Source organism: Syngnathus scovelli, chromosome 21 (genome assembly GCF_024217435.2).
Source record: "Syngnathus scovelli strain Florida chromosome 21, RoL_Ssco_1.2, whole genome shotgun sequence".
Classification (NCBI taxonomy): Eukaryota; Metazoa; Chordata; class Actinopteri; order Syngnathiformes; family Syngnathidae; genus Syngnathus; species Syngnathus scovelli.
In genome coordinates, this window is record NC_090867.1 from 5,865,177 (window position 1) to 5,889,818 (window position 24,642).

Sequence of the window (24,642 nt, forward strand, 5' to 3'; positions counted from 1 at the left end):
ATGAGCTGAACTGCGTCTGAACCTCTGGCGACCCACATCTGGATTGGAGCGACGCCATTAGGGGGGGACAAGTTTAGGTGGGGAAAAATATGGTGGTGCTAAATAAATGCAACAAATATTGCAAAACTTTTGGTAAGACAAAAGCATGATGATGACTTTCTGTGTTTCACTAATATCTTTTCATTCACGGGTGAAATTCAGCGCCACTGTCTGCAGGCCGGCGGTCCCGGCTTCCGTTTGAACAAACACTGAGCTCGTTGGTCAATGAGAGGCGACAAGTCGACCCACTTTCTTACTGTGTGGTCGACACGTGCTCCAACAACATGCAAGGCTGTTCCACACCTCTACTATAGTGGAAATTGGGTAAATATAAAACCCACAAAAACGAAACGATTTCAGGGGGCACCATGGAGATCCAGGGTGTTTTTCACAGCTGAATATTAAGCATCCATCATGCTGTACAACTTGTACCAGAATTTCACTCCCATTTCATCTGAGAGCTAAGCCGGTAAATGAGAAGAAAAGAAGACAGGTAGAAAATGTCAAGTGTTTCTACACTTTGTGGTTTTAGGCAGGATGAATCACGTCTCTCATCAAGCGTGACGTGTCGCAGTGTTTAACTGGTACGGCCACAAAATACTTGGACAGCCGGTTCAAGTCCGGGATTAAAAAAGCTTTTCTGGAATGCAACAACTGAAGAAAAAAAATTTGCATTTTGTCTGCTGGTACCAATCTAAACACAAAAAGACGCGTTGACTTCATAATCTACAATGTCGCAACAATGATGCACATTGGAAAACATAAAAAAAAAAAAAGAATACTATGACACATAAGGTATGTTGAATATCATCAGTCACAATTCAAACTAATTTAGGTACACCCATCTAATGACAGCCAATGCCAAAAACAATGTTTTCTTTTGAATGACTATAGTGAACGTAATCAAATGTCCTCAGTGGTGATTGTCAGATCAATACGTGACAGCCATGCTAGTGGGACCATCCACCCCCCACCCCCACTTATCACTGCAGGGTGCCGAAAGGGTGGGGGGGGGGGGGGGGGGGGTGCCCAGTCATCCACGGGCATCATGTCCGCGCCTGTGCGTGTACGCCCACGCCATCAATCACACGACCTCCATTCATTGCACCCTACCTGCCCACTGTTTGGTTGGCGAGCTGCCTCATTCGGTTGAACTGCTTCTTCATCTTGTCGTCGTCTTCTGCGCCACACAAGCTCCACGGGGTCTCATGGATGACGTCCGCCGCCGTTACATCCACGCCGAGCAACCGCTTCTGGCTTCATTGCAGCAGCGGCGACGAAGGACGACGACGCGGGCGGACGGCCGGCGTGTGTCCGTGGGTCGCCTCCCTCACTCGCTGCTCCCGAGGTGTTCACGGTGGTGCTTGTCGACCGAATTTGGACGTCCGTGCTCGGCCACTGACAGCTCTCGCTCTCCCTCCCACTTGCGCTTGACGCTGGTGCCGCGGTGCATCATGGGAGGTGAAGTCCATCAAATCAAGACCGTTCAGTTGAGCCCAGTAGCACTGTCATTGAAAGTGTCGAACAAAACATTTGTCTTAATAAATACATATACATTTTAAGATGTCATATCCAGGTCTAAAAAGTAGAAACCCTGCCAAATATTGGGTTTTAGTCAAAGGTGCTTATCAACCGACAGTTAAACCGGTTCCGAACAGGTACTACACTATGTTGTGTATGGTGTAATTACACTGTTACGCCGCTAAACGGCGCTAATGAACCAATTGTTCATCTCTGATAATCAGCGGAGGTGAAGAAGAATGAAAACCGAAGCCCACAAGTAAACTTGTTGAATGACAACCAAACTATTAACTTTCCACATTTTCACCGCTGACGTTACTTCACCCCGCTGACAAGTCAACACACTTCGGCGTACCGCTGCGGCGTCTCCGGCATTACTCTGCGCGGTTAGGAGCCAACGAAAATGCGGGATCGAACTAAAGAATTGGGCAACGTAAGTGTGAGAAGTACAACTGGACTGCAGGAGTGATTAGCTTTAGCACACTAGCATGCATTTTAGCACGCAATCGAGTAACGGTCACACATTTTATCTTTCACCACGCGACAACTTTCCCATTGGGACAGAATCGAAATGCGTTTGAAATGCCCTTAAGACAATTTGACCTTTCGTTTTGTCTCGACGTCCGCTTTGGGCGTTGTTTTATCGGCGACTTCCGTTGGAGGATGTGCAAGAGCAGTCGGACAGTCGTAGTTCTGTATCAAGGCACATCATGATTTGCATACGAAAAATCTAACGGCACACTATATACGTCACAAAAACTGGACATTCGGGTTAAACGTACTTTTTGATATGTAGTGGAGAAGATCATACTATTGTTATGTCACTTTAGACTGGGGCAATATTGCAAATACAGTATTTTGATGTAAACAAACAACTTCTGGTCAATTAACCCTGCAAAATCGAAACAATTTATACACTAAAAACTAAAATTAACCCTGCAAAGCTTTAATTTATACACAACCCTGCATAAAAAATTCAAATTCTTTGAAACTTAACATTGTTTTCTCACTCTTTCCATGTTCGCAGAAAGGCAATGCTTCAGACGATGAGGATGAGGGCAAATCGCTGATGATCAAACCTGGAAGCTCCTCAGCCAAGGAGGAAAAGGACAATGAGAGTTTCCTTAAAAAGGTGAAGACAATTTTTCATGAGATCGTAAGTGACTTAGAGCAGTGGGTCTTAAACTGGGTTGTTTGTCGTGTGCAGGTACAAGAAATCCATGAGGGTCTCTTCACCCTGAAGAGAATGGTGTGCGATCTCGAGAACAAGCAGAAAACGGTTCTGGGCGTGGCGCTGCCAGAGGAGGGTGAGATGTGCTTGTTGTGTTTTTATGTGCAATGTGTCTAATGTACACAAATTCGACACAACTTCATTTCTAAGGCGTGGTGTCATCTCTACAGGTATGAAGAAAGAGCTGCAGACGCTACGAGACGAGATCAAGACGCTGGCCAGTCAAGTCCACAAGAAACTGAAGAGTAAATGTCACACTTGAAATTAACTGGACTTAATAGGTTTAAGTTTCTTAAAGTTAAGTCTCCGATGACATGCACTGCTTCCACTAACAACATGGCTACATTCAGGAATCATTTTATCAGAAAATTTGAGATATTTTTTCTCCCTGTGTGTGATTGACTGCTTGTTAATGCAACGCAGGCATCGAGTCCAAGAAGGGAGACGACGATAGCAAATATGTGTCCGTCAATGCTCGCATGCAGCGAACACAGGTGATGCCATGCATTCTTTTTTTTTTCTTTTTTTAGATCTACTTCTAAGCACTTTTTGAACTGAGATTTCCTCTCTCCATATTTTTTTTCTGCACAGCATGCCGTCCTGTCCAGGGAGTTTGTGGAACTAATGGGCCACTGCAACACCATCCAGGCACAGTACCGAGACCGCAACGTGGAGAGGATACAGAGGCAACTCCGAATTAGTGAGTTCCACGTATTGTGTCACCTCTCGGCTGCTATTAGTTACTCATGAGATTATTTATTAAACGATGTTATCTTGTTTTTATAGCTGGCACACAAGTGACAGACCAGGAGCTTGATTCAATGTTGGAAAGCGGCCAGACAGACGTTTTCACACAAAATGTGAGTATGGGATAAATGTGTTGTGAATTTATGTATAATAAATTTTATATTAGTTATTATACTACCGGTGTTATTTATTGCTCGTTTGTTAAAAATGAAAATATTACATTTAAAATCACAATGTTTGGGAAAAGAAATCCCTACTGGATTATTTCTCAAAATCGTATAATGTATGAAATATTTTATAGGTACTATATTGGCAAAATATTTGGATCTGTCTTTGTATTCCTAAAACCAAGTTTTTAATTTGTGGGGCAGATCCTGAGCGACGCCAAGGCGACCAAACAAGCGCTGAACGAGATCGAGTCGCGGCACGACGAGATCCTCAAGCTAGAACGAAGCATCAGAGATCTTCACGACATGTTTCAGTACTTGGCCATGGAGGTGGAGGCTCAGGTGTGACATTCAACTTCTTACAAACACTCACGGACATGTCTGAAATGCTCAGATTTTTTTTTTTTTTTAATTTTCATGTCCCTCATTGACATGTTTTGGCAGTACATTTCATTGTTTTTAAAGTGCATGTAATTACCTCTTGTGTCCCGCAGGGGGAGATGGTGAACCAGATTGAGCACAACATCAAGCAGTCATCCAACTATGTGGAAAAGGCCAAGGACAACACAGAGAAAGCAGTCACGTATCAGAATAAAGCACGCAAGGTAATGTTGCTTCCTGTTTACTTGAGAGGGGGCACACTTACACAACAATTTTTACTCTCAGAAAAAGATCTGGATCGCAATCTGCTTGGCCGTGGTCATCATCATCCTCGCCATCTCGCTGGCCGCCACCTTCTCCTGACGCAGACGGCCACCTGAAGCACTTTCTCCGGCTTAGCTGGGAATGTGCCCAGCGCCTCACGTTTGCCTCTCTAATATCGTCGGCCTTCCCGGTTTCGCTCGTCCCTGTAAAAAATGTTCAATCCATCAAGAGCAGGACAGTTACACCCCCCCCCCCCTCCCCCCCGAATCAGACTGGAGCCTGACCGGCGTTGATCGATCAGTACTCAGGAACATTTTTGTTTTTTTTAGGACAAAGGGGGATTTGTTTTTTTTTAATTGTACATACTGTAATGTATGGTGCTGTTCACACAAACTTTTTAAAGCAAACTGCCTTAGTGTGTAAATACAGATGTTTGTACATCCACCACCCCTTTAATGGCATCACGGACCAGCTTTGGTATTTCTCACTTGAACTTGAAACGTGTGAGATTCCTAAGAGCACATAAAATTCTTCCTAAATGTCTCATCGTGCACTGAAACGGTCTAAACTTTTTTTTTTCCTTCCTCTGCTTAGTCAAACACAAGCTGCAGTTGCATTGAAACAAGTTGGGAGTTTCATTTTCGAAAAAAAACAAGTATTGAAATGTATCACTGTTGCTTTGGTCTTAAAATAAAATGCTGCCATCTTCTGTTGTTTTGTGTCATTCAACGTGAACAAGAGTACAGGTGCCCACAAATGCAAAACATGTCAATGTACCTTGCTAAAATAATACAAACTTTTTGACATTTAACATTTTAGAGTAATATGAATATTTATAACAAAATAAAATAGTAAAAAAATCCATATGTGACATCTTAAATCAAATATTCAATTAGTTGTATCAAATGCCTGACCCATCCCTTGCATAAAGTATTAATTCAGCTTTTTCAAGTTCAGTACAAAATACACAACCTAGTCTGAAAAGGAGTAGAAAGAAAACCTTAGTATTGGGGGGGAAAAAAAACAAAAAAATACATTTTTGGTCTTTTTATTCAATAGTAACTGTCTTAATTGTTCAAGTAAAACAATGTGGAATTATTACAAGGGATTGAAGGAATGCAACAAATAAATTTACAACCCCCCCCAAAACAAAAGACCATCACCGAAACTAAACGAACAGTCCTGCACCCTCAATCCCACACCAAAAAATAAATTCCATCACTGGTCACCTTCCATTCACACATTTGTACTCTTTGTACTTTACACAACAAAGACGTGACAAATAAATCAATTTGGTAGTATGCAGAGAGGGTTTCTTGATCATTCCCAATTTTTTTTTTCCTTGTTTTGATGAGGTGGGGGGGGGATTTTTTTTCACAAGAGAGAAACGCTCGACACTCCATAATCAAGTGCTCCACAAGGCAGACAACTCCGATGGGAACTTTTTCACAAGGCCCAAGAGGCACTGACGCACTAGAAACACTACAGTAACTTGGCCTCGGGGGCTGCTGGGACCACATCACACATCTTTGCTGTGATGAGATGAACCGAAGATGGAAGAATGGAAAAGAAGTGAGATGTGCAAATAAGAAGACCGGAGAAAAAGCAAAGAAGCTCCAGCTAGAATCCATCTTTGCAAAACTTCTTCAGTCCTGAAATGATGACATTACACCGCGGACACGCTTCGCCTCCACTCGGCCACCCTGCCTGCTCTCAACGTGGATCTTTTCTACCCAGTCCGGCCCCCCTGAGCCATCTTCATGTGTAAAGGAGGGGGAGAGGGCCTAAGATGCCGGGAGGTCCCTGGGCTTATGCGGAAACCCCGAAGGCCCGGACGCGCTCTGTGTCGACACCTCATGTTCCAGGGCTCTGGCGCTCATGTCTTGTTGTGGCGTTGTTGGTTGGCTGAGGATCGCGTGCTGGCCGCAGGGGACCGGGCCTGGACGGCCGCCGCTGCCGCCACACTCCTCAGGACGCGGTCTGGCGTGCCGTCTGCCCCCAAGGGGCCCGCAGCCTCCTGTGATAGCCTCTGAGATTTACGGCTGCTTTTTCGAAGGGCATGCCGGTCCTTGCTGCCCCGCTCGACGCTGCGGTCTTGGTCACTGCCAGAGGAGGCTGCGCGAGAGCTCGCCCCCTTGCGGTCCGTGTTCCGGGAACTGACACTGCGGGCCCGCCGGCTGCTGTCGCTGCTGCTTCGACTTCGGCTACTTTGTGGCCGCCCGACATCTGCCCCGCCGCCACTGCTGTTGTCAGAGCGCCCACTATCCGGCCGTTCGGCGTCCACCTCACCGTCGCTACTGCATGCGCTGCGGCCCTGCGCCACCTCCCTGTCGCCCTCCTTCGCCTTTGCCACCTTTTGACTCCCGGCATCCTTTTCATCCACTTTGGGTCTCTTGTATTCAGGCCCCTCCAGGGGGGGCACAAGGGACCCTGGGCACTGCCTGGTGGAGCGAGGCACGGAGCGACTCGCCTGATTGGGCGTCGAGGCTTTGCTATCACTTTTACTTTTGGTAACAGAATTGTTTTGAAGAGAATCTGTGACGGTTTTACTTTTGGATTTTGGGTTCTTTTGGTCAGGAGACGGAGCAGCAGCAGCATTCCCTGCTGCTTTAGGGTCCTTACGGTGGGTGTGACCAGGGGTGTCCACCCTTCCTTTCATGGCGAGAAGCTTGGCGGCTGCATTGAGTGCAGAGCACCGCTTCCCCAGGACTTCAGGCTCCGGGTGCTGTGGGGTCACGCGGCTAGCGGCAGCTTTCTTGTCTCGAGAAGACCCTGCTATTCTCCTTTTGATCCTCGCAGACGAAGAGTCGCTGCCAGAGTCACCGCCAGTGGATGTGTTGGCATTACTGTCTGAGCTGAGGGCGGGCTTCCTCTCCCGACGCTTGCTGCTCTGCCCCCTGACTTTGTCCTGGTTCTGGTCCCAGTCTGGCAGCTGGTGAGTCAAGCGGCACTCCTTTTCCCTCTCATCGTTGTCTGAGTCACAAGAGGACGAGGAACCGGATCTTTCTTGAGATAAAGTTGCAGCAAGGTCCCTCTCGCTTTCGTCCTCTTCCGGTTTACCAGCCGTTGCCGTATCAGAGGTGACGTCCACTCGCCGCTTCTTGGTAGGAAGTCGGTTCTCGTACGTCCTCTTGTGGTGAGCGTGACGAGTGAGAGTGGACGTGGAGCAACCGGACGAGGGTGACGACGAGCAAGACTCCTGGCTGCTCTGACGACTGAGAGATCTTTTCGGAGTCTTGAGCTCCTCACTGGGTTCCTTGACTCCACTCTCAGGAGAGGAGGCAATTTTGTCCCCCTCGGCCACTTGGTTTTCTTTCTCAACGGGCTCTGCCTCGCCACAAGTCTCCACCTTTCTTCGCTTGATATCCAGCTGTGTGTCCTCTTCAGCCTGAAGACCACCCACTTGGCCTTGATTCTTTTCCGACAAGGATGGGTTTGACTCTGTACTAGAAGGGGTCTTTGCAGATTTGGACGAAGAAGGGGCTGCACCTAAGGTTTCTGCTTGTGACGAAGTGACCGCGGACGTTTGAGGAGCGAGTGCTGTCGTCAGTGAAGTGGCCGAGACTTCTACGTGGGCCACGCTCGTCAGTTCTTCGCTGGGTGTGGTGCTACTTGTGGGAGACGGCGTGACGAGTTTAGAGCCTACCTTGTCAGATGAAGCAGCAGAAAAGTCATCCTGGGATGTCGAGGTTGTGACTGAGCCGGTGAATGTAGAATCTATGGTGGTCGCTGCTGCTAATGGAGTGAAGGTTGGTGAGAATGGAGCCGATGTTGGCAAGATTGGATTTGCAAGTGGCTCGGTTGTTGACGGCTCCACAGGGTGCTCTCCGTCAACTGCACAGGTTACACTGACCATTGCCGACGTGGGTTCGCTGGTCTTTGACTGCGCCGACACATGTCCAATCAGGTCTGGTTCTGTGTTCTCCGCTTGGCTTGATGAGATGGGTGAATCGTGGTTGAAAGTTTCTGTAGTGTTGGTTGGCAGATCGGTAACAGCAGGAGGGACAGTGGCTGCCTCCTGCTCTGATGTCGGGTCTGCCGTTGGTGGTGATGGACAGCAAGCAGATGATGTCGCACCAGTGGTGCTTTTGGCAGAGTCCGGTTCTTTTGATGGCTCAGATGGCGCATCAGATGATCCAGAATATACTGGCGTGGGATGAGGTGACAAGACGAGGCTCACGGATGGTGATACACTTGTGGTACTTTCGGGGATGAGGACAGTGGAAACTTCATTTGGAGTCGCCGATATAGTGTCTTGGTCTGCGGAAGGGATGGAGACCGGATCAGAGGAGGCTACCTGAGGTTCTGGTGCAGCATCAGCTTGGACTGTTGAAATCGAGACTGAAGAGGACGTTTCATTTGTAGGTATTGTCGGCAATGCAGCTTCTACAGTTTTTGAGTCCGTTTCTTCAGCTTTGGCAGACAGGATTTGCTGATCCGTGTTGTCCGACTTCAGTGGATCGGGATTGGATTCAATGGAGTCATATGCAGCAGGGGTCGCTTTTTTAGATTTGTGTGACTCTGAAACAAAGTCTGGAGTATTCATGAGGTCTTTTCGGGGCCGACCTCGCTTACGCTTCGGGGAAAGACTTCCATCCTCACACGGTGAGACGTGTTGCGTACGAGGAGGAGATGCTGTAGTGTTGAGATCAGGTAACTTGGAGGAACATTTAGGGGGCCGGCCCCGCTTTCTTTTTGTGGGCGTCTCAAGGGAATTCACACTGGTCTCGGAAGAAATGGGGGAGGTGTCTTTACTCAGCGGAGAGTCCGTTTTCCTGTGCTGGTTCCTCCCTCGACCCGCATGCAGATGCTCTCCAAGCTGAGCCGCCATGCGAGATTCCGTTTCCAGCCTGCGACGCACCGGAAGATTCCTCAGCACAGGCATGTCCGGGGACAGATGGGGGGGAGAATATGGAGGATAGGCTCTGACGGGCTGGAGGTGCACAGGTGGACTCGAAGTAGAGTCTTGGTCTGGACAAGATTTGGTCAAAGTGTCTTTCAAGCTGCTGTCAGAGACCAAAGATGGAGTGTCTTTATTTGGCTCCTCGCTTGAGTTCTCCTCCACTGACACTTCCTCTGAAGACGCTCCAGCTCCACTTCCTCGCCACCTCTTCTTCCTCGGCTCTTTATCCTCCACCACAGTGACGAGTCGACCCGGAAGCTTCCGCAGGACTTTGGCTGACGTTGAATCATCCACAAGGCCCTTCAGGACTTCATCGTCGGCCGACTGGCGCTTGCGAGGTGAGCGACAGCTGGTGGTGGGCGGAGACATGGCGCTTTGGTCTTTAGCCTCATCATCTTTTGCTTCATGGTCCTGCGGACAGACGGATTCCAGCGAGGACTCGTAAATCCCGCTTTCCTCTTTGCCTCTCTTCGTAGTCTTGCTCTCAGTCTCTGCCGCACTCTGTTGCTTCCCTCCAGGGGGCAACATTGAAGGGGAGGAAGGCACTGGACTGGCCGGAGTCTTGATTATGACGGCCTGCTGGTCTACGGCATGAGATGACGAGGCTTTGGAAGATTTGGAGGGATCCTGCAGCCTAGTTGTCGGTGTCTTTGGAGGGTCTGTGCGAGACGAGATACTAGAGTCTTTGGCAGGGGGGCGTCCTCTTAAACCAGCGCGGGCAGGCACTTCTCTATGTGTTGTGGGCTCGGGCTCAGTTTCAGGCGAAGCCCCACGCAGACGACCACTAGTCCTTGTTGAAGTGACAACCTTCACTTTGTCCTTGTCCTTGGGCTTACGTCCGCGTCGTGCGGGAGCAGGCTGAGCGGGCTCTGCAGAGGCTTGAGCCGACAAAACCTCATCTTCATCAGAGGACGCATGCAGCCGGAGGCCGCCCTCCTTGGCCTGGTCCAGACCCTTTCTGGCAGCTTCCACTTGTTCCTGACAACACACAAAAGATCAGATGTAGAAACTCTCGTTCAAACTCAAGTGCTGGGAGCCAGATTCCACCAGGCTACCGAAGACTTACCTCAGCTTGTTTCAGTTCTTCTTTGCAGACGTCTTCTAAGGAAGCTTCCAGAAAGTTCATAGCGTAGCGCTCAATAGGAGTGAGCTGGAAACATTAAGATGATAATTGGGATGTTTAAGAAAAAAAGTAACAAGTGTAAAATATTTCTTTAGGGGCAAGAATCATTGTTATTATTGTTATGTGAATACAAGTCTGAATACAAGCAAGTAATGTTACGTCACCTGTTCCACCAAAGCAGCTATTTCCTGCTCCGCTTTTGAGAGCTCCTCCACTTCTTCCTGCTCGCCTGCGTCGTCCAGTGGAATGTTCTCGTTGAACTCTGCCAGCTCTGCCACCTGCTCGGCTTTGGCTTGAGAGGCGGCCACGATGTCCTCCTCGTCTTCCGCACGACAAAGCGCCTGCAAGGTGGTTGTGCCACTTTGCTCAATGAACTCAACTCAACTTTGTTTATAAAGCACTTGAAAAAGAAGCATGCCGGCGTCCTCGGTCCTTGAGGTGGCACTCCTGAGGGTTAAGAATGACTAATCTAACCTGCTCTAAAATGGTGGTGTTCTGCTTGTTGCCAGCTTCCTCATCCTCAGCGTGAGGCATCGACACCTCCACGGCCGGCTCCCTCCTCTCACCATCGTTGACGTCAAACAGCTCACGGATAGTTTGCTGAGGAACAAAATTGGGTAACATTTATTTCCATGCTTTTCACACATCATTTCATCGATTACGTGGGTAGGAATTTGTACCTCTTTGAAGAAAGCAGTGGTGAAGTTTCCTCCTTCGATGGCCATATCTCCCAACATCCTTTTCTGGTTGGCTTTTTTCAGAATGTTCTCCTCCACGGTGCGTTCGCTGATTAGCCTAAAGACAAGGATCACCATCGTCATCATCACAAATACGAGTGGAGGGTAACATGTATGTTCTTGTAATGTGGAAGAAAGCCAGAGTAAAGCACGGGGGAGAAGATGAAACCGCCACAAAGGAAGGCACTTGGTGAGATTTGAGCTGGGCCCACCTATAGATGTGGACGTCTCTGGTTTGTCCGATGCGGTGGCACCGGTCCTGGGCTTGAGCATCCATGGTGGGGTTCCAGTCACTGTCATAGAACACCACTGTGTCGGCACCCGTCAAGTTTACTCCCACGCCTCCGCTGCGAGTTGACAAAATGAAGCAAAATATCCGCCGATCGGCGTTGAAGCGCTCCATCAAAGCCTGGAAGAAAACAAGAAGGTTGAAACTGGTGAGAGGAAGTAAGAAATATTCTTAAGTCTTAACCTTCAAGTCACAAGCAAGAGCCAGGTTACTGTGGCAAAAATCAAGCAAGCAATATTAAACAGACAAGACTGACGTTCCCCTCCCCTGAAAGACATCTGCACCAACCTGTCTCTGCTCCACTCGTGTGCTGCCGTCTAACCGCAAGTAGATGTGCCCGTGATAATTGAGGAACTGCTCCAAGATGTCCAACATGCGAGTCATTTGCGTAAAGATCAGCACTCGGTGGCCGCCCGTCTTTAGGTTTCTTAACAGCAGGTGGAGGGTCTGCAGCTTCCCTGAAGGAAGACAAAGGCAAAGTACAAAGTCGGGATGATGACTGTGTAAGAAGTACACGACCTCAGAGAGTGGGAAAATGTGGTCTTAAAGTAAGACCTTGGACTGAAGTTAACTTTTTTTCCTCCTTCTCTAGCTTCCCTTCAGAATTTATTTGCTTCATTTCTTCACTGTTTCAACACTTAAGTTTCACCGGGAAACCCAATATGCAAAAACTTACCACAGTCATACTGGATAAGCCTCAGATCGGGGAACTGGGTCCTCATGCTGCACTGGATGCGATGGAGGCTGCGAGTGAGTGGCGCCACGTGGGCCGAGAGCTCAGAGGAGAACGCCCCCTCTTTAAGGCTCAGAGAGGGAGGAGGATGGCAGCAGTGCATTGTGATGTGAGCGGCCTCCACTGGCGGGATGACAAACGTAAACCTGACAATAAAGAGCACAATTTCAGTTTTTCTACACAGCCGCTTGGGTGAAGTTAAAAAACAAAATAATAATAAGCAACCAATAGAGTGTTAGATGTTTTAAATTTGTGCCATAGTGACATTTTATCTGTATCAAAGTGCTTTACGCAAGTACAGTGCATTATCTTCCAATTCAAACAACTGAGGATTAGAAACCAACCGGTCCACGATGTCTGACAGCAGCAATAACCTCTCCTCGATGCTGTGGATGGCATCTCCCACTGAGTGACTGTGACTCCACAAGTCGTGCGGGTGTCGCCACTGTGACATCAAACAGCTGCTGTGGCCCGAACGCCTCCACTCGGCCTCGGCGGGACGCAGAGCAGCGGGCGAGGGCCGGGACCCGGGTAGGAATGTCAGGAAATCCAGAACTTCCTTGCCAAACACAGGCTTTGCAGCGGAGTGGCGCTCGCTGACCCTGAAGATGTGGTCCAGTTTGCTGTCACGTTGCTTCTTGAGGGTCTCGGCCAGCGAAGGCTGTCAGGTGGAAGAGGGGGGGCATATATGAAGAGTGATGACAGGATGATGTCATGACAATAGTAGTTAGTCCACTACAAGTTGCATGTTGGTGTTGACGTCATTTTAAATTTGTTCAAACTTACAATGTAAAAAGGAGAGCGAGGAATCGGTCGAGGCCTTCTCCTGGGTGCTGCTTTTGGAGCAGCGCTGGGTTTAGCCTTTACTGCAGCTGGTGTCTGACTCGTGCTGGCGACTGCAGCGGTGCTTGTAGTGGCAGTGGTGGTTCTGGTACTTGTTTCTTTGCTGATGCTATCTTGAGCGGCCGGCTTGGATGCAGCACACGACGTTGTCGCCTCTGCTGGAGCTGAAGAGGAAGAGAGCAAAGTCATCAAATTAAATGGTCAGTCATCAAACAGTGGAAGAGTGATGTGGGGAAAAGAGGACTGAAGGTCAGCTGCCAAGAGAAAAAAAATTGGCACCTTTCGTCCAACTCGAGTCAAATCATGTGACTCAAGTCCCCCACTTCTGGTGCTGATCCACATCTGCTCATGCACATGCCATATTAAGAGACAAAAAGTCAAGTTCTCTCACCTGGCTTCTCTGTGCAAGGTGGAGGAGGCTGCACTATTTTGAGGATAGGGGCCTGGGGCTGGGCTTGGTTGAGGGTGGTGCTGGGAGTTCTAGGGGGCGCTAGAGTGTAGTGGACGGTGGCAGGACCGGGGGTGCGCTGGGCGAGCTGCAGCGTGGCCGTGTTTCGGACAGGGGTTGCGCTTGGGCGGGGGTGGGAGGGAGCCACGCGAGGAGACGGGGCTACGGCCAGGGTGGGAACGGGGCTGCCATCCTTGCCTGCTGCCTGACGCACCACGATCTTCACCACCCCGGCGCTGCTCACCACGGCAGAAGACGGCACTAAGAATAATACGTGAAATATTTAGAATCTGGAGCTGTCATCATATGAACAACTTGTGAAGATGCAATTTAACTCAAATATGAATGAATCTAAAAAAAGTCTGGAAAAACACTGCAATAAACAAATAAGCCGAGACAGACACCTTGAGAGGAGGCACTGGGAGTAATTCGGTGGGCAGGGGATGCAGCAACTGGGCTCTGGACGGTCAACTGGGCTGGTTGGCTGATGAGATGATGCTGCCCTCCGCTGGACAACAAGTGCATCACATTGCCTGCAGGGCACACAATTTGCAGGTCAGGAACCAAAATCGGGTTGAAGACAACTATTAAAAAACGACAGTGTGTCCTAAAAATGTAGATACCTTGTAGAGGACGTGGGGGTGGCGCCTGGTGTATGGGGGCTCCTGAGAGGGTCAGTTTGTTGCCCTGCAGCTGGAAGGTGACGGGTTTACTGCCCTGACAAGATGATACCGGGCGCCCCGCCAAGGAGGCCAGCTGCGCTATGCTCACCACCTCACCAGCTTGGTGTAGACACAAGGAAATGACCGATTAAGCCAAGGGCATTAAAAACCTCTCACATTTTTAAAAATAGTTTAATGGAACCCTACTGAGGAAAAGGCATTACTGATGTTACTGTTTGGTTTGGTTGTGTCAATATACAGAGTTGATTCTCTTGTTTGATGCAGCAATTTTACAGTAAGCTTCAGTCGGGAGTGAAAAGTAAACAAATTGAAGCAAGCGCATCGATTTCTTTTTATTTGATGGCAGAATGAGCTCGAGTTCAAGTGAAGGACTTACAGGGCAGCCTGGCTTGCATGTCCGGACTGAGCAGAACCCTTTGTGGCATGATGCTGCCGGGGTTGGGAGTCGGATGAGCGGGAATGCCGGTGGTGCTCGGGGCAGGGGGAGGGCGCACTGTCAGTACCTGCTTGGGAGCGCTGGATCTCACGGCCGTTTGAGCACCGGGAGGCAGAGGGGTGCGGGGAGGGGCTGCGGTTGTCACTGAACAAATCACTGTAGTGGAAAGAAAAAAAAAAAAAAAAAAAGAATTCAAACGAGACAATGCAATTTCTGTTGAACTTATGTGTGGATGCTTAACAGCTGAGAGTGAAAATAAATGATGTCAATTTAATTATAATGCCGAAGTACAGTAGTGCCTTGACTTGCAAGTTGAGTTTGTCTGGAAAGCGAAAATGTGATGTCATCACAAGCACAAGACATACCTTGCTGAACAGCAGGGGCTGGTGGAGGCGCAGGCATGGGTGCTGGTGTAGGTGTGGGCGCAGGCACAGGCACAGGCGCCACTGTGGCCTCTGGGCTCGGAGGTTTGGGTGCCTGAGTTGCAGGTGGCACGGAGCAGGTGGGTTTGCTCATCACAGCTGCAGAGCGGCTGTCGCCTTTGGGTGGCGGGATTGGAACCCTGAAACATCAGATGTCATCATTGAGTCAGCAAAAGCACCTCTCCAAATTTCTTAAGATAAAAAAAAAAAAAAACTTGGCTATAAACATATTTCTATACCTGTTGACTTTCAAGTGGATCGCTCGAGGTCTTGGCGGGGGTTCGGGAGACTCCGTAATCTCCTGAATGAGCTGGCGACTGACTTTGCGGTTTGGTATGAAGACGTCAGCCTGGTAGCGAGTCACACGGCCCTCCAAACCAATGAGGTCGAACATAGAAAGGTCGCAGCGCTGCATGCGGATGAGAGTGACAGAAAGGTCTTCAAAAACCTGACTTTGTATGTTTTCGGCAGTAATTCCCGATCGTTGTGTTGCAGCACATATTTGTGCGGTGAGAGATCATCAGGTGTGTTGGGAAACGCTGTTTTTGGGGGATACCAACCTTCAGAGGAGGCACTTCCAAGGCGTCCAGCGCCAGGGAGGCGGTACGGAAAACAATCGGCTTGGTGATGAAGGGCGATTGGATGGGTCGAGGGTCAAACAGGTTGGGATGGTTGCACACTTTCCGGAGCTGCATCAGGATATTGATGACGGACATGAAATGCCCGCTAGCCAGGGTCTCCTTGGTCCTAAGAGCAAAGAGATGTTTAGAGGTGAGACTACACAGAGACCCAAAACTTCCAATGTGTACTTTACTCACGAGGCCTGCGCCATGAAGTCATCATAGAGGAACCGCTGCCTCTTGGAGAGGCGACAGCGCACCACGTGCTCGTACTTCTTAGGCATTTGCTTCTCCACGTCGGCCTTGATCCTCCTGAGCAGGAAGGGCCTGAGAACCTTGTGGAGCCGCTTGACCAGGCCCTCGTTGTACTCCTGGCTGCCCTCGATCATGCCCGTCAGCGGGTTGGAGAACCACTCCTTGAACTCACGGTGCGACTGGAAGACGTGCGGCATCAGGAAGTGCATCAGAGACCACAGCTCCATCAGGCTGTTCTGCAAAGGAGTTCCTGTCAGCAGTAGACGTCTGTGGCTGAAATTGAGAAGACAAGGCAAAGTTTTAGCTGGACTAATTTGATTGTTGTTGACACCGATACGTGCACTTGGACTCTTGATGGAATCTCAAGTGCTCGTGCGCATCAAGAGACCTATTGAAGTTCAGCAGGCTCTGCCAGCGTTGCGACTTGAAGTTTTTGATGTTCTGCGCCTCGTCGAGGATCAGGTAGCGCCAAGACTTGCGACGGAAAGCCTGGTGATCCTGCAGCACCAGCTTGTACGACGTGATGCAAACGTGGAAAGCGTTGGGCTTGGTCCAACCCTGTCGGGAAAAACAGAAGCGCTTAGAACATTGTGTCTCAAACATATTCCTAATAAGACAACGGTGGATTACCTGTCGCTTCAGCTTCCTCTCCTTTTGGCTGCCAAAGTAGGTGAGGATTTTAAAACCGGGACACCAGCGCTTCAGTTCCATCTCCCAGTTTAACATGACACTGGTGGGGACGATGATGAGGTGAGGGCCCCAGTTGCCTGCACGCAAGACATAAATCATCAGAAAACGTTCATAAATAAAAAAATTAAAAAGTGTGTTTGCGAAAAAAACATCGCTACTTTTTTCGCAAGCGAGGTGAGCCAGGAGCGCGATGGTTTGGATGGTCTTGCCCAGACCCATCTCGTCAGCCAGGATTCCATTCAGCTTCTTCTCAAACATGGTGACGAGCCAGTCCAGTCCTATGTGCTGGTACTCTCGTAGCGTGCCGTGAAGCAGGAAGGGGATGGGCGTCTTGACCTTGACGACACAATAAAGTGAGATCCAAATGATTAATTGTCACCCCTCTGTACTCTATTTGATGATGGACAGCAAGTTCACCTTGGTGGTGGCTAACGTGTAGCCTTTGGGCTGCAGACTCTCCGCAGTGGCGGCAATGTGGCTGATCTCTTTCTTCGGCCGTGAGCCTGATGAAGACGGGCTGTGGTCTCCCTCCTTGAGCAAGACCTCCATCCCTTCATCAGCACCGTCGTCCTCATCTTCACTCTCATCTTTCTCACTGTTTTCCTCCTCATCGCTTTCCCCTGGAGAGTCTGACAAGACACACTCGTTCATCATCAGGGAGGCGAAACGCCGTTGGTTGATTCTCGTTAAGATTCTTGTCGATACCTGAGGAGGAAGTGTTGCTTTCCACATCACTCTCATTGTCACTGTCCTCGTCCTCCTCCTCCTCTTCGTCGGACGCCTCCCAATCAGAGCTTACTTTGGAGCCAGAAGCAGAGGGCTCCTCAGCATCGGAGGTGTATGCTCCTTTGTACTTTTCCAGGAGCTCCTCCATACTCATGTCTCCTACAGGGAGTAAACAGAGGTGCCAACCACCATGTAAAAGCAGATTGGATGCCAATGAAAGCTCTCATCTCACAAATTTGACAGCCCTGCAAGAATTAAATAAAATCAGGGAGCAGAGGGTTTTTGAATAAATTCAACACACCCTCTTTGGCCAAGTCATCCAGTTCTTCTGCATGATCCACATCTCCCTCTGCCTTCTCCTGGGCAGCTATGGTGTCTTCCTGATCTTCAGCTGGAACACATTCAAAACAAACAATTAACTACCATCAAATGTCCACGTTAACAGTCAATGTGAAACTTTACCACGTACAATCACCAATGTTTGACTTTTTAACTTGACAATCTGTCCACAATACAATGATGTTAATATTGAAGGCAATCTCACCATCCTCTTCATTGGCAGCAAATTCTCCATCTTCTTCTTCTTCTTGCTCTGCCGACGAGGACGATTCATGCGAGCGTTCTTCATCTGAGACGGAGTCCTGCGCAACCCAATCAGTCATTGTTCAGAAACTTGGAATGTGCCATTCATTCTCCACATTTTTCACTATTCTATTTTTTTAAACCATCATAACAAGAAAAACTGTCTGGTAACTCCTGCCAATTATTTTATTGGTGATGGGCGCTGATGGTTGTCACACCTGCGTCTGTTGCAAAGTGCTGAGGAGTTGGTCCAGGGGCAGTGTGCTCTCTTCCTTCAATAGCTCGATCTCCCTACGCCGGCTCTCGGCATCGTTGCCGTCCTGCTGCTCCTCCACCTCGATGGTCTCCTCGTCGTCTTCCTCCTCACACGGAGGCTCAAAGTCTCGATCTGCATTGGATGAAATCAGTGAAGTGAACAAGAATAGAGATTCAAGGTCAATCTGAGCTCATGTAGTCGTCCTCAATCAAGTGTGAGTCGTGAGGCTGCCCTGGTGGAGCAGCAACGATGCGTGAGTAATAGCGCGACGGCAGCGGCAAACAGGTTAGACGGGTCATGATGGCCAAGTCCTGCTCCTGGGCCTGTTGTGTCACTTTTGTCTGTCGGCTTCAAATGCATTACAAGTGCTCAGACCGAGACTAAAGTACACTCACCAGCCATTGCTTCTATTACTCAGTGTCCGTGATGTGTAACTATGGAAACGTCCCTGTGGGAGATTGGCTTCACAATGAAGACAGAGATGTTTGAAGGAAGTTTTTTAACGTCTTTTGAATAAATCTCTGAATTGATTAAATAAGATCCCATTTTCTATTTGAATCTTATGTGAAAGACAGCGCTCACCATCTTCGTCTGCGGTGGCGGGCACAGAAGTCTTGGAAGGCGACGGGTTAGGTTCGGGCCGAGCGGCGGGCGCGAGAGATTTGCTGAGGAGGTCGGAGTATTTCTCAGTCTGTCCAACGATAAAGTCCAGCTGGAGGTCCAAAGCCTTCTTCCTTTTTTCTTCCAGCCGAGACTGCTGCTTATACTGCACCACCTTCACCCGTGAACAAACAAAAATGCAAAAGCTCTTAATCCTTTTGTCATCATCAGGCAGTTTTGCAACCCGAACCAAACGGCACAACTTGGAAACAAATAATTGGAACAGCATCCCGCACCTTCTCTACGCTGCTCCAAAAAGCCCGGACCTCCTTGGCGATGGAGGACGCTACTCTCCTGATTTTTGCATGCTCGTCTCGCTTGGCCTTTTCCTCTTTCTGCCTCAATTCCTCGTGGTGTCGCATCACCATTCGGACCACCTTCCTGGCCACGCCCCTCTTCCAGCGCCTCTCCTGGGCAAAGTCGGCCGACAGCCACTGCATCTCCTCGCACAGGTAGTCCCAGTGCACTTTGGGCCGTGGTGGCTCAGAGAGGCGGTTGAGGCGCTTGGTGGACCAAAAACCCTCTCGCTTCAGCGCCTGGCTTCGGTGCTCTATGTCAGCCTCCTGCGGGAGAGCCAGAAACATTCGGTTACAAGAGTGATATTGCAAACAGCAAAATAGAGCATTAGCGACAAAAGAATACACAAAGTATTGGAGTGGTCTACTCACATGCTTGGCCAACTCAGCCATGTCGGAGCGCCGCTCTCCACGCTGCCGATGCGGGGTGGACTGATCGGGCGGCGACAACAAGGAAGTGTATCCCCCGATGGAGGTGGGAGACACAAACTTGCCGTGAGGTCCTCGCAGCAGCGACGACTTGTCGCGGCGGGAGCCGGTCCAGTCGCCGCCGAGTTCATAGAAGGAGGTGGAGGGTGAAGCCCCATCTGCTCGCCACTGACAACACAAAGAGGACGGCTGAACGAAAATGTTCTATGTGTAACAATTTTGTACTAGTTTTACGATAGAAACAAAGTTAAAGTGTGATCAACAGCAGTGAAAAATATCTAGACCAGGGGATCTCTAATTTGGTCCGTAAGGAGGTTATTTTAACAAGAAAGTGCTTTTAACAAGTGAATTTATAACTGAATTATCCTTGTACATTCTGTATTTCATTCTGGAAAAGATGCCTTTATTCCATAACATGTCGAGTGTTTCGAAAAATACCTTGCGCGACGAGCTTTGTGTGGTCATTTCCGGTCTCTCCGCATCCTCATCGCTGCCATCTTCTTCACTGCTGACTTGTCCCGACGCGACGTCCAAGGCCTCCGCGTCCCCCGTTGGTTCATCGTCATCATCATCGTCATCATCATCGTCCTCTTCATCCTCCTCGTCCTCCTCAAAGGGGGAGTCGCGCTCAGTCGCAGGGTCCTTGGCGCTGGATGAAGGGGTGATGCCACTTTCCTCACTAAAAGCGCGAGGTGTCAGGTTTGAAGTTTGAATGACATTCGAGGGCTCCGATTGGCTACAACGCAAAGCTGTTGTGGTCCTTCGGACGATTGGCTTCACTTCGCTTTTTCCGTCACCCACAACGGCAGGTGAAGAACCGACCGTGGGGGATTCGATGGATGGCGGGGTGCCCTGATTGTCTTCTGGTTTTGAGTCCACTTTCTGCTGGAGGAATGAAGTTGTCTGCTTCAAGAGAGATTCTGCTCCCGGTTGGATGAGCAACAGCTTTGGATTAATACCTCCCGCAGGGTGAGCGATAAAAGCCTCTGGTTGGGCTCTGGTGGAGGCAGCTGCTTTCCGGGATGAAACCTCCGACAGAGATTCTTTGGTACCTGCAGAAGAGGAAACGCAAGCCTCCGGCGTGGCGTCGGAAACTTCCTGCTCACTTTTTGCAGCATCTATGAGCGAGGGCTTGTCCTCGCTCACCTGCGGACAAGACGTCAAGACTTGTGTCGGAGTCTGCTCAACGGGGAACGAGTCCACTTCCAGCAAACACACCTGGTTGGAACTGGCGTCCAGGAGCAGGTGTTGTCCCACTGCAGCTACGGAGAGACTGTGGACATTGTTGGTGGAGCAAACCTGTGCTTGGCTTGCATCACGTTCCTGCTGGGATATAATGACTGTGTCACTGTCAGTAATCGTGTGGATAGAAGGTTCGAGGTGAGATTCCAGGTCCTCGGAGGGGTCCAGCAAAGCGTTAAACAGGTTGACCTCATATCCCGGAGAGTGAGGTATCTGCACACTGGTACTGACGCACACCGTCTCCTCGCCCACTTCCTCCACCAGGCCGCAGAACTGGTACACTTCCACGTTTTGCGCGTCCAAGCCCATGTCGGCCCGCACGCTCTCCTCGTACAGCTTGGCCTCGGCCGGCGTGTGCTCTGTGACGATGGCGGCCTCGCACACGCTACCGTCGGCGCGTTGCAGGAGGTAACCCTGCTTCAGGTGCACGTTGGACCAGCCGCCGCCGAGGTGCGCCGCCTCGCTGACCACCACGATTTCCTGCGAGTCAGCGGAATGCACCAGTTCAGTAATCACGGGCATTTCCGTTAAGGGTTGAGACGGTCCTGCCTCGGCCTGCAAGGACACAAGCAGGTCCGAGTCGAGCACCGAGGGGACGGCCGAGGACTTGGGGGAATTGTCGCTCTGTTCGTCAGTCACGCAGCGTGTGTGGGCATGTCCTGTGCTGTTAAACAACACCGCCGTATGTGGAGAACCTGATCCAAGTTCTCCTGCGTTTGGAGTCTCAAGTGTTTCAGCCGTGGGAGGAGTTGCTTTGTTTGAAGCGTCCTCATTAATGTGGACAACATCCCGCTGGACCTCTTTGAGGACCTGTGGCAGGTGAACTTGTTCCCCACAGTTCGAAGCAGCAGACAAAGGCGTCGTCGAATCCTGACGTGTGCTCGCTTGATCTGACTGCTCAGTGGCTGTGTTTGAGAGGGATGAGGCCGTGATGCATATCTGATCTTGTGCGGCAACAGTTCTGCTCGTGTCTTTGCTTTCAAGTTCCAAATGTGTTTTAGTTTCCGAGTTACACTCCAAACTTTCCTGCAAACCAGCCACAAGTCCAGCGCCGGCTTGGGGAGGTTGACTATGAAGCGTATCACTATTGGACATGTTTGTCTCTTTAGAAACAGTATGTAAGCCATGTTGCAACCCTTGAAACTCGCTGGTGTTTTGTGGATGTGAGGCGAGGGGGGCACAAGGTTTGAAGTCCTCAGGGTTGGACGAGCTGATGCCATCAACTTGGGCGATGCGCTCGCCCTGTGGGACGCAGATGTCAGCAGCACCGGAAATCGGGACTGGAGAAGCGGTTTCCATAACGGGAAATGCAGAGTGGACGCTCTCGGGCAAAGGAGGGAGCGGGCGGGGGGCAGCGGCGGCGGGCTGCGGGACATGTCCAGGTGACTCCCCAGACACATTGTGTGCGGCCTGGGGCTTGCCACCCAGCACATCCACAGCCGGAGAGGCTCGCTGCCGCACTGCCGCCTCCCCGCAGCCTCCTTCCTCGCTGCTGCTGCGGCCACACGTTGAACCTGGAGATCAAAAATCCAAATGACAACTCAAGGAGGAAAACAAGACAGTTAGTCTTGACTATAAGTAACAGTAGAACCTGAATTTCTGACTTGCCTGTTGAGAAGACAAGCGATGGACCACGGTAACAAGTAACACTGTACATGCAATCACATTTGTGTACAATATTTGACCACATGCAGCTCACCTGTCTGTGGAGTGAGACACGGATCTTCAGAACTTTCTACTTCCAGGATGCTGAAATTAAGGTCCCCTCCACATGTTCTTGGGAAACAAACGGAGACAAACAAGTTTATTTGTGCTTGATATTAGCTCTGAGCCTATTGTACATTATGTGAGAAGTTACACAGAGGGCAGCTTAGTAAAGTGTCATCTCATCTCAAATGTCACAGGGTGCGAAGTGAATGAATAGCAGGCTAGCTCACTGCTGCTGCTGCCCCAGTGTGCTGAGCTTGTGTGTATGGAGTGTGCATGCTGCAGCAGCAGTTAAAAAAAAAAAAAAAAAAAGAGTGAACTTGTGTTTGCTGCATTCGCCCACAGGAAGACGTCTGCAGCACGCACTTTCGCACAAGCCGGCGATTCAGAGTGTTGCCCATTGCTCATACATCTGAGTCCTTTTTAAAAGGACCACCATCGACCACTGGCCGGACCTTGATTACAAAGACATCTCCAATGGAATCTGCATTTAACCATTTCACATCTATGCTCGATGGATGCACGAGCATTGGTGGCTTATATAAAATGCACAGACACGTAGCGACAGCGGTGAAAAAAACAACACAGTCAAAGAAAACACCCTTTCCCCGTCATAAAAGATGACTTAGATTTAGTGTTTTCGCAATGCCGGTTTGGCTAACGCGGTTAGCTGATGAGCTAGCTAGCGTTGTACAACAACAGTGCTAGGGTGGTACTAGGCAGCTAACTAGCAAGCTAACTGGAGTTAGTCGGCTGTGTTCGTGGGACGCGCAGGCGCCGCGTTCCCACCCGCGCTTATGTAATGCTTTCATTTTTGCTTTAAAACGTGACAAATTGTTTTGAAATGGGCCACAGCAACTGAAAATGTGCCATTAAAACCCGCTTGTGCATGTACTTTAAATGGGGGACAATCGCTCGTGACGTCAGTACGCTGGGGGTCAAATGTTTTAGCAAAAACTAAACACGCTTATTTTTTTCTTCTCATTTATCATGCCAGGTATTTGCCCTTGTAGTAGAAGTGAAAATAAAAATTAAGTTGTTAAATTTCACATGCATTTCACAATTTTATTAAGGGGGTTCGCTGAGTCCGACTGTTGGCTCTTTAGAAGCGACCACAATGATAGAACACTTCAACCCTCGTTTTTTCAGATAACCACTGTTCAATTTAATCTCAAATTCAAACGACGACGTAGAAATAACGTGTGTGGTCATAGTTGCTTTTAAATCCAGACAACCACTTACGGGTGCAAAGCGAAACAATGTGCAGGGCGCTAGTGTTGTGTCGTCAGTCGGAGCTTCCCCCGAGTTTCTCATGACTTCCTCTTTGGCCCCCTCCCTTTCAAAGTCCGCCATCTTAAGTTCCCACCTACCTGAATTTTCCGACCAGTTTTCTTTTACTAAATTCTCGCTGAAGGAGTCGTCATCCGTGTAAAATCGCACTCTATCCGTGATGCCGGTGGCCCAAACTGCCTCCCGGTACCCAACGAGGTAGCAGTCGACCTCGATGAAGAAGTTAAAATACGGACCGGGAGAGAGTGTCTTTCGGCTCAGAATGTAGCGGTCGCGGGGAGGAGACTTAGCGCAGCGAAATGGTGGAGTGGCGCCGCTCCTCGCAAAGTACACAACACACGCAACTCTCGCGATACTTCAAACGGCGCGACACTTCAAACGTCGGCGAGTTCGCAGTGGAATTAGCGCTTTAAAATAAAAAACAAAGCTCCGATTTGCAGTTTTAAAAAATATATATATATTATATTTAAATTACATGGTGTACTTTATACAACTATTTATATAGAACTTTATTGAGGGACAAAAAAACTTACGATCCGGCCTGCCGCATCACACTTATTTACTAAATAGTTCTTGATAATTGGGAGCTTATTTTATTTTGGCAAAATGCTATCACATAATTGCTGAACTTTCTTTACTTTCAATAGAAATGAGCATTTTTAAACCAAATTGCGTAACATAACCCAAACAATAATTGTATATTAAATATTTGCATGTTCTATTTCCCATAACATTTCACACAAATTAACATTAAATATAACCAATTTCAGCATTAAGTACAGCACAGCTTTAATGGCCCTCCATATGTGGTTTGCAATTGATTAAATGTAAACACATTTTAGTTAGCATTAAGTTTGACATATTCTTTTCATTAACTATTTGACTGATAAAGTATTTAAGCCTCCTTTTTATAAAATCAGAA

At 49.1% G+C, this 24,642-nt stretch overlaps 3 protein-coding genes across 11 annotated transcripts in view; 1 reads left to right on the forward strand and 2 right to left on the reverse strand.

Moving 5' to 3' along the window:
* The window catches only part of LOC125991548 (rho GTPase-activating protein 44), a 15,544-nt gene extending 13,291 nt beyond the window's left edge, over positions 1 to 2,253 (reverse strand). For 4 of the 7 annotated variants that reach the window (XM_049759553.2, XM_049759550.2, XM_049759551.2 and 1 more), the window contains exons 1-2: positions 2,164 to 2,253; positions 1,153 to 1,544 (exon numbers count right to left, since the gene is read on the reverse strand). In XM_049759553.2, the coding sequence (XP_049615510.1) occupies positions 1,153 to 1,205 (53 nt within the window). In that variant the 5' untranslated portion in view covers positions 1,206 to 1,544; positions 2,164 to 2,253. The remainder of the gene's footprint in view (positions 1 to 1,152; positions 1,545 to 2,163) is intronic. The other 3 variants (XM_049759559.2, XM_049759558.2, XM_049759557.2) reach the window with 2 other exon arrangements.
* On the forward strand, positions 1,765 to 5,059 carry stx4 (syntaxin 4). Its single transcript, XM_049759560.2, has 10 exons — positions 1,765 to 1,993; positions 2,588 to 2,692; positions 2,768 to 2,867; positions 2,962 to 3,036; positions 3,215 to 3,285; positions 3,383 to 3,491; positions 3,578 to 3,651; positions 3,910 to 4,047; positions 4,200 to 4,310; positions 4,372 to 5,059. Exons 1-10 carry the CDS (start codon positions 1,964 to 1,966, stop codon positions 4,447 to 4,449), a joined length of 891 nt encoding a protein of 296 aa, XP_049615517.1. The 5' UTR covers positions 1,765 to 1,963; the 3' UTR covers positions 4,450 to 5,059.
* On the reverse strand, positions 3,929 to 24,030 carry srcap (Snf2-related CREBBP activator protein). 3 transcript variants are annotated; one of them, XR_011086092.1, is made up of 34 exons: positions 23,801 to 24,030; positions 22,423 to 22,499; positions 19,920 to 22,237; positions 19,425 to 19,649; positions 18,993 to 19,319; positions 18,679 to 18,871; positions 18,059 to 18,228; positions 17,803 to 17,899; positions 17,560 to 17,649; positions 17,238 to 17,417; positions 16,950 to 17,161; positions 16,691 to 16,868; positions 16,473 to 16,609; positions 16,231 to 16,400; positions 15,786 to 16,115; positions 15,528 to 15,714; positions 15,207 to 15,376; positions 14,911 to 15,107; positions 14,486 to 14,701; positions 14,050 to 14,208; positions 13,831 to 13,959; positions 13,370 to 13,687; positions 12,922 to 13,142; positions 12,480 to 12,796; positions 12,079 to 12,281; positions 11,691 to 11,860; positions 11,326 to 11,522; positions 11,057 to 11,171; positions 10,851 to 10,976; positions 10,541 to 10,717; positions 10,320 to 10,403; positions 7,997 to 10,231; positions 4,352 to 4,553; positions 3,929 to 4,246 (listed from the first exon to the last, which is right to left on the reverse strand). XR_011086092.1 is itself a non-coding variant. In XM_049759540.1 (33 exons), exons 3-33 carry the CDS (start codon positions 22,020 to 22,022, stop codon positions 6,227 to 6,229), a joined length of 11,331 nt encoding a protein of 3,776 aa, XP_049615497.1. In that variant the 5' UTR covers positions 22,023 to 22,237; positions 22,423 to 22,499; positions 23,801 to 24,029; the 3' UTR covers positions 5,383 to 6,226. The 3 variants fall into 3 exon arrangements, 2 of the variants coding, with proteins under 2 accessions (XP_049615497.1, XP_049615496.1); XM_049759540.1 differs by lacking the exons at positions 3,929 to 4,246; positions 4,352 to 4,553 and having other exon boundaries at positions 5,383 to 10,231; positions 19,920 to 20,627; positions 20,700 to 22,237; positions 23,801 to 24,029; XM_049759539.1 differs by lacking the exons at positions 3,929 to 4,246; positions 4,352 to 4,553 and having other exon boundaries at positions 5,383 to 10,231; positions 23,801 to 24,029.
* Positions 24,031 to 24,642: the final 612 nt, after the last annotated feature.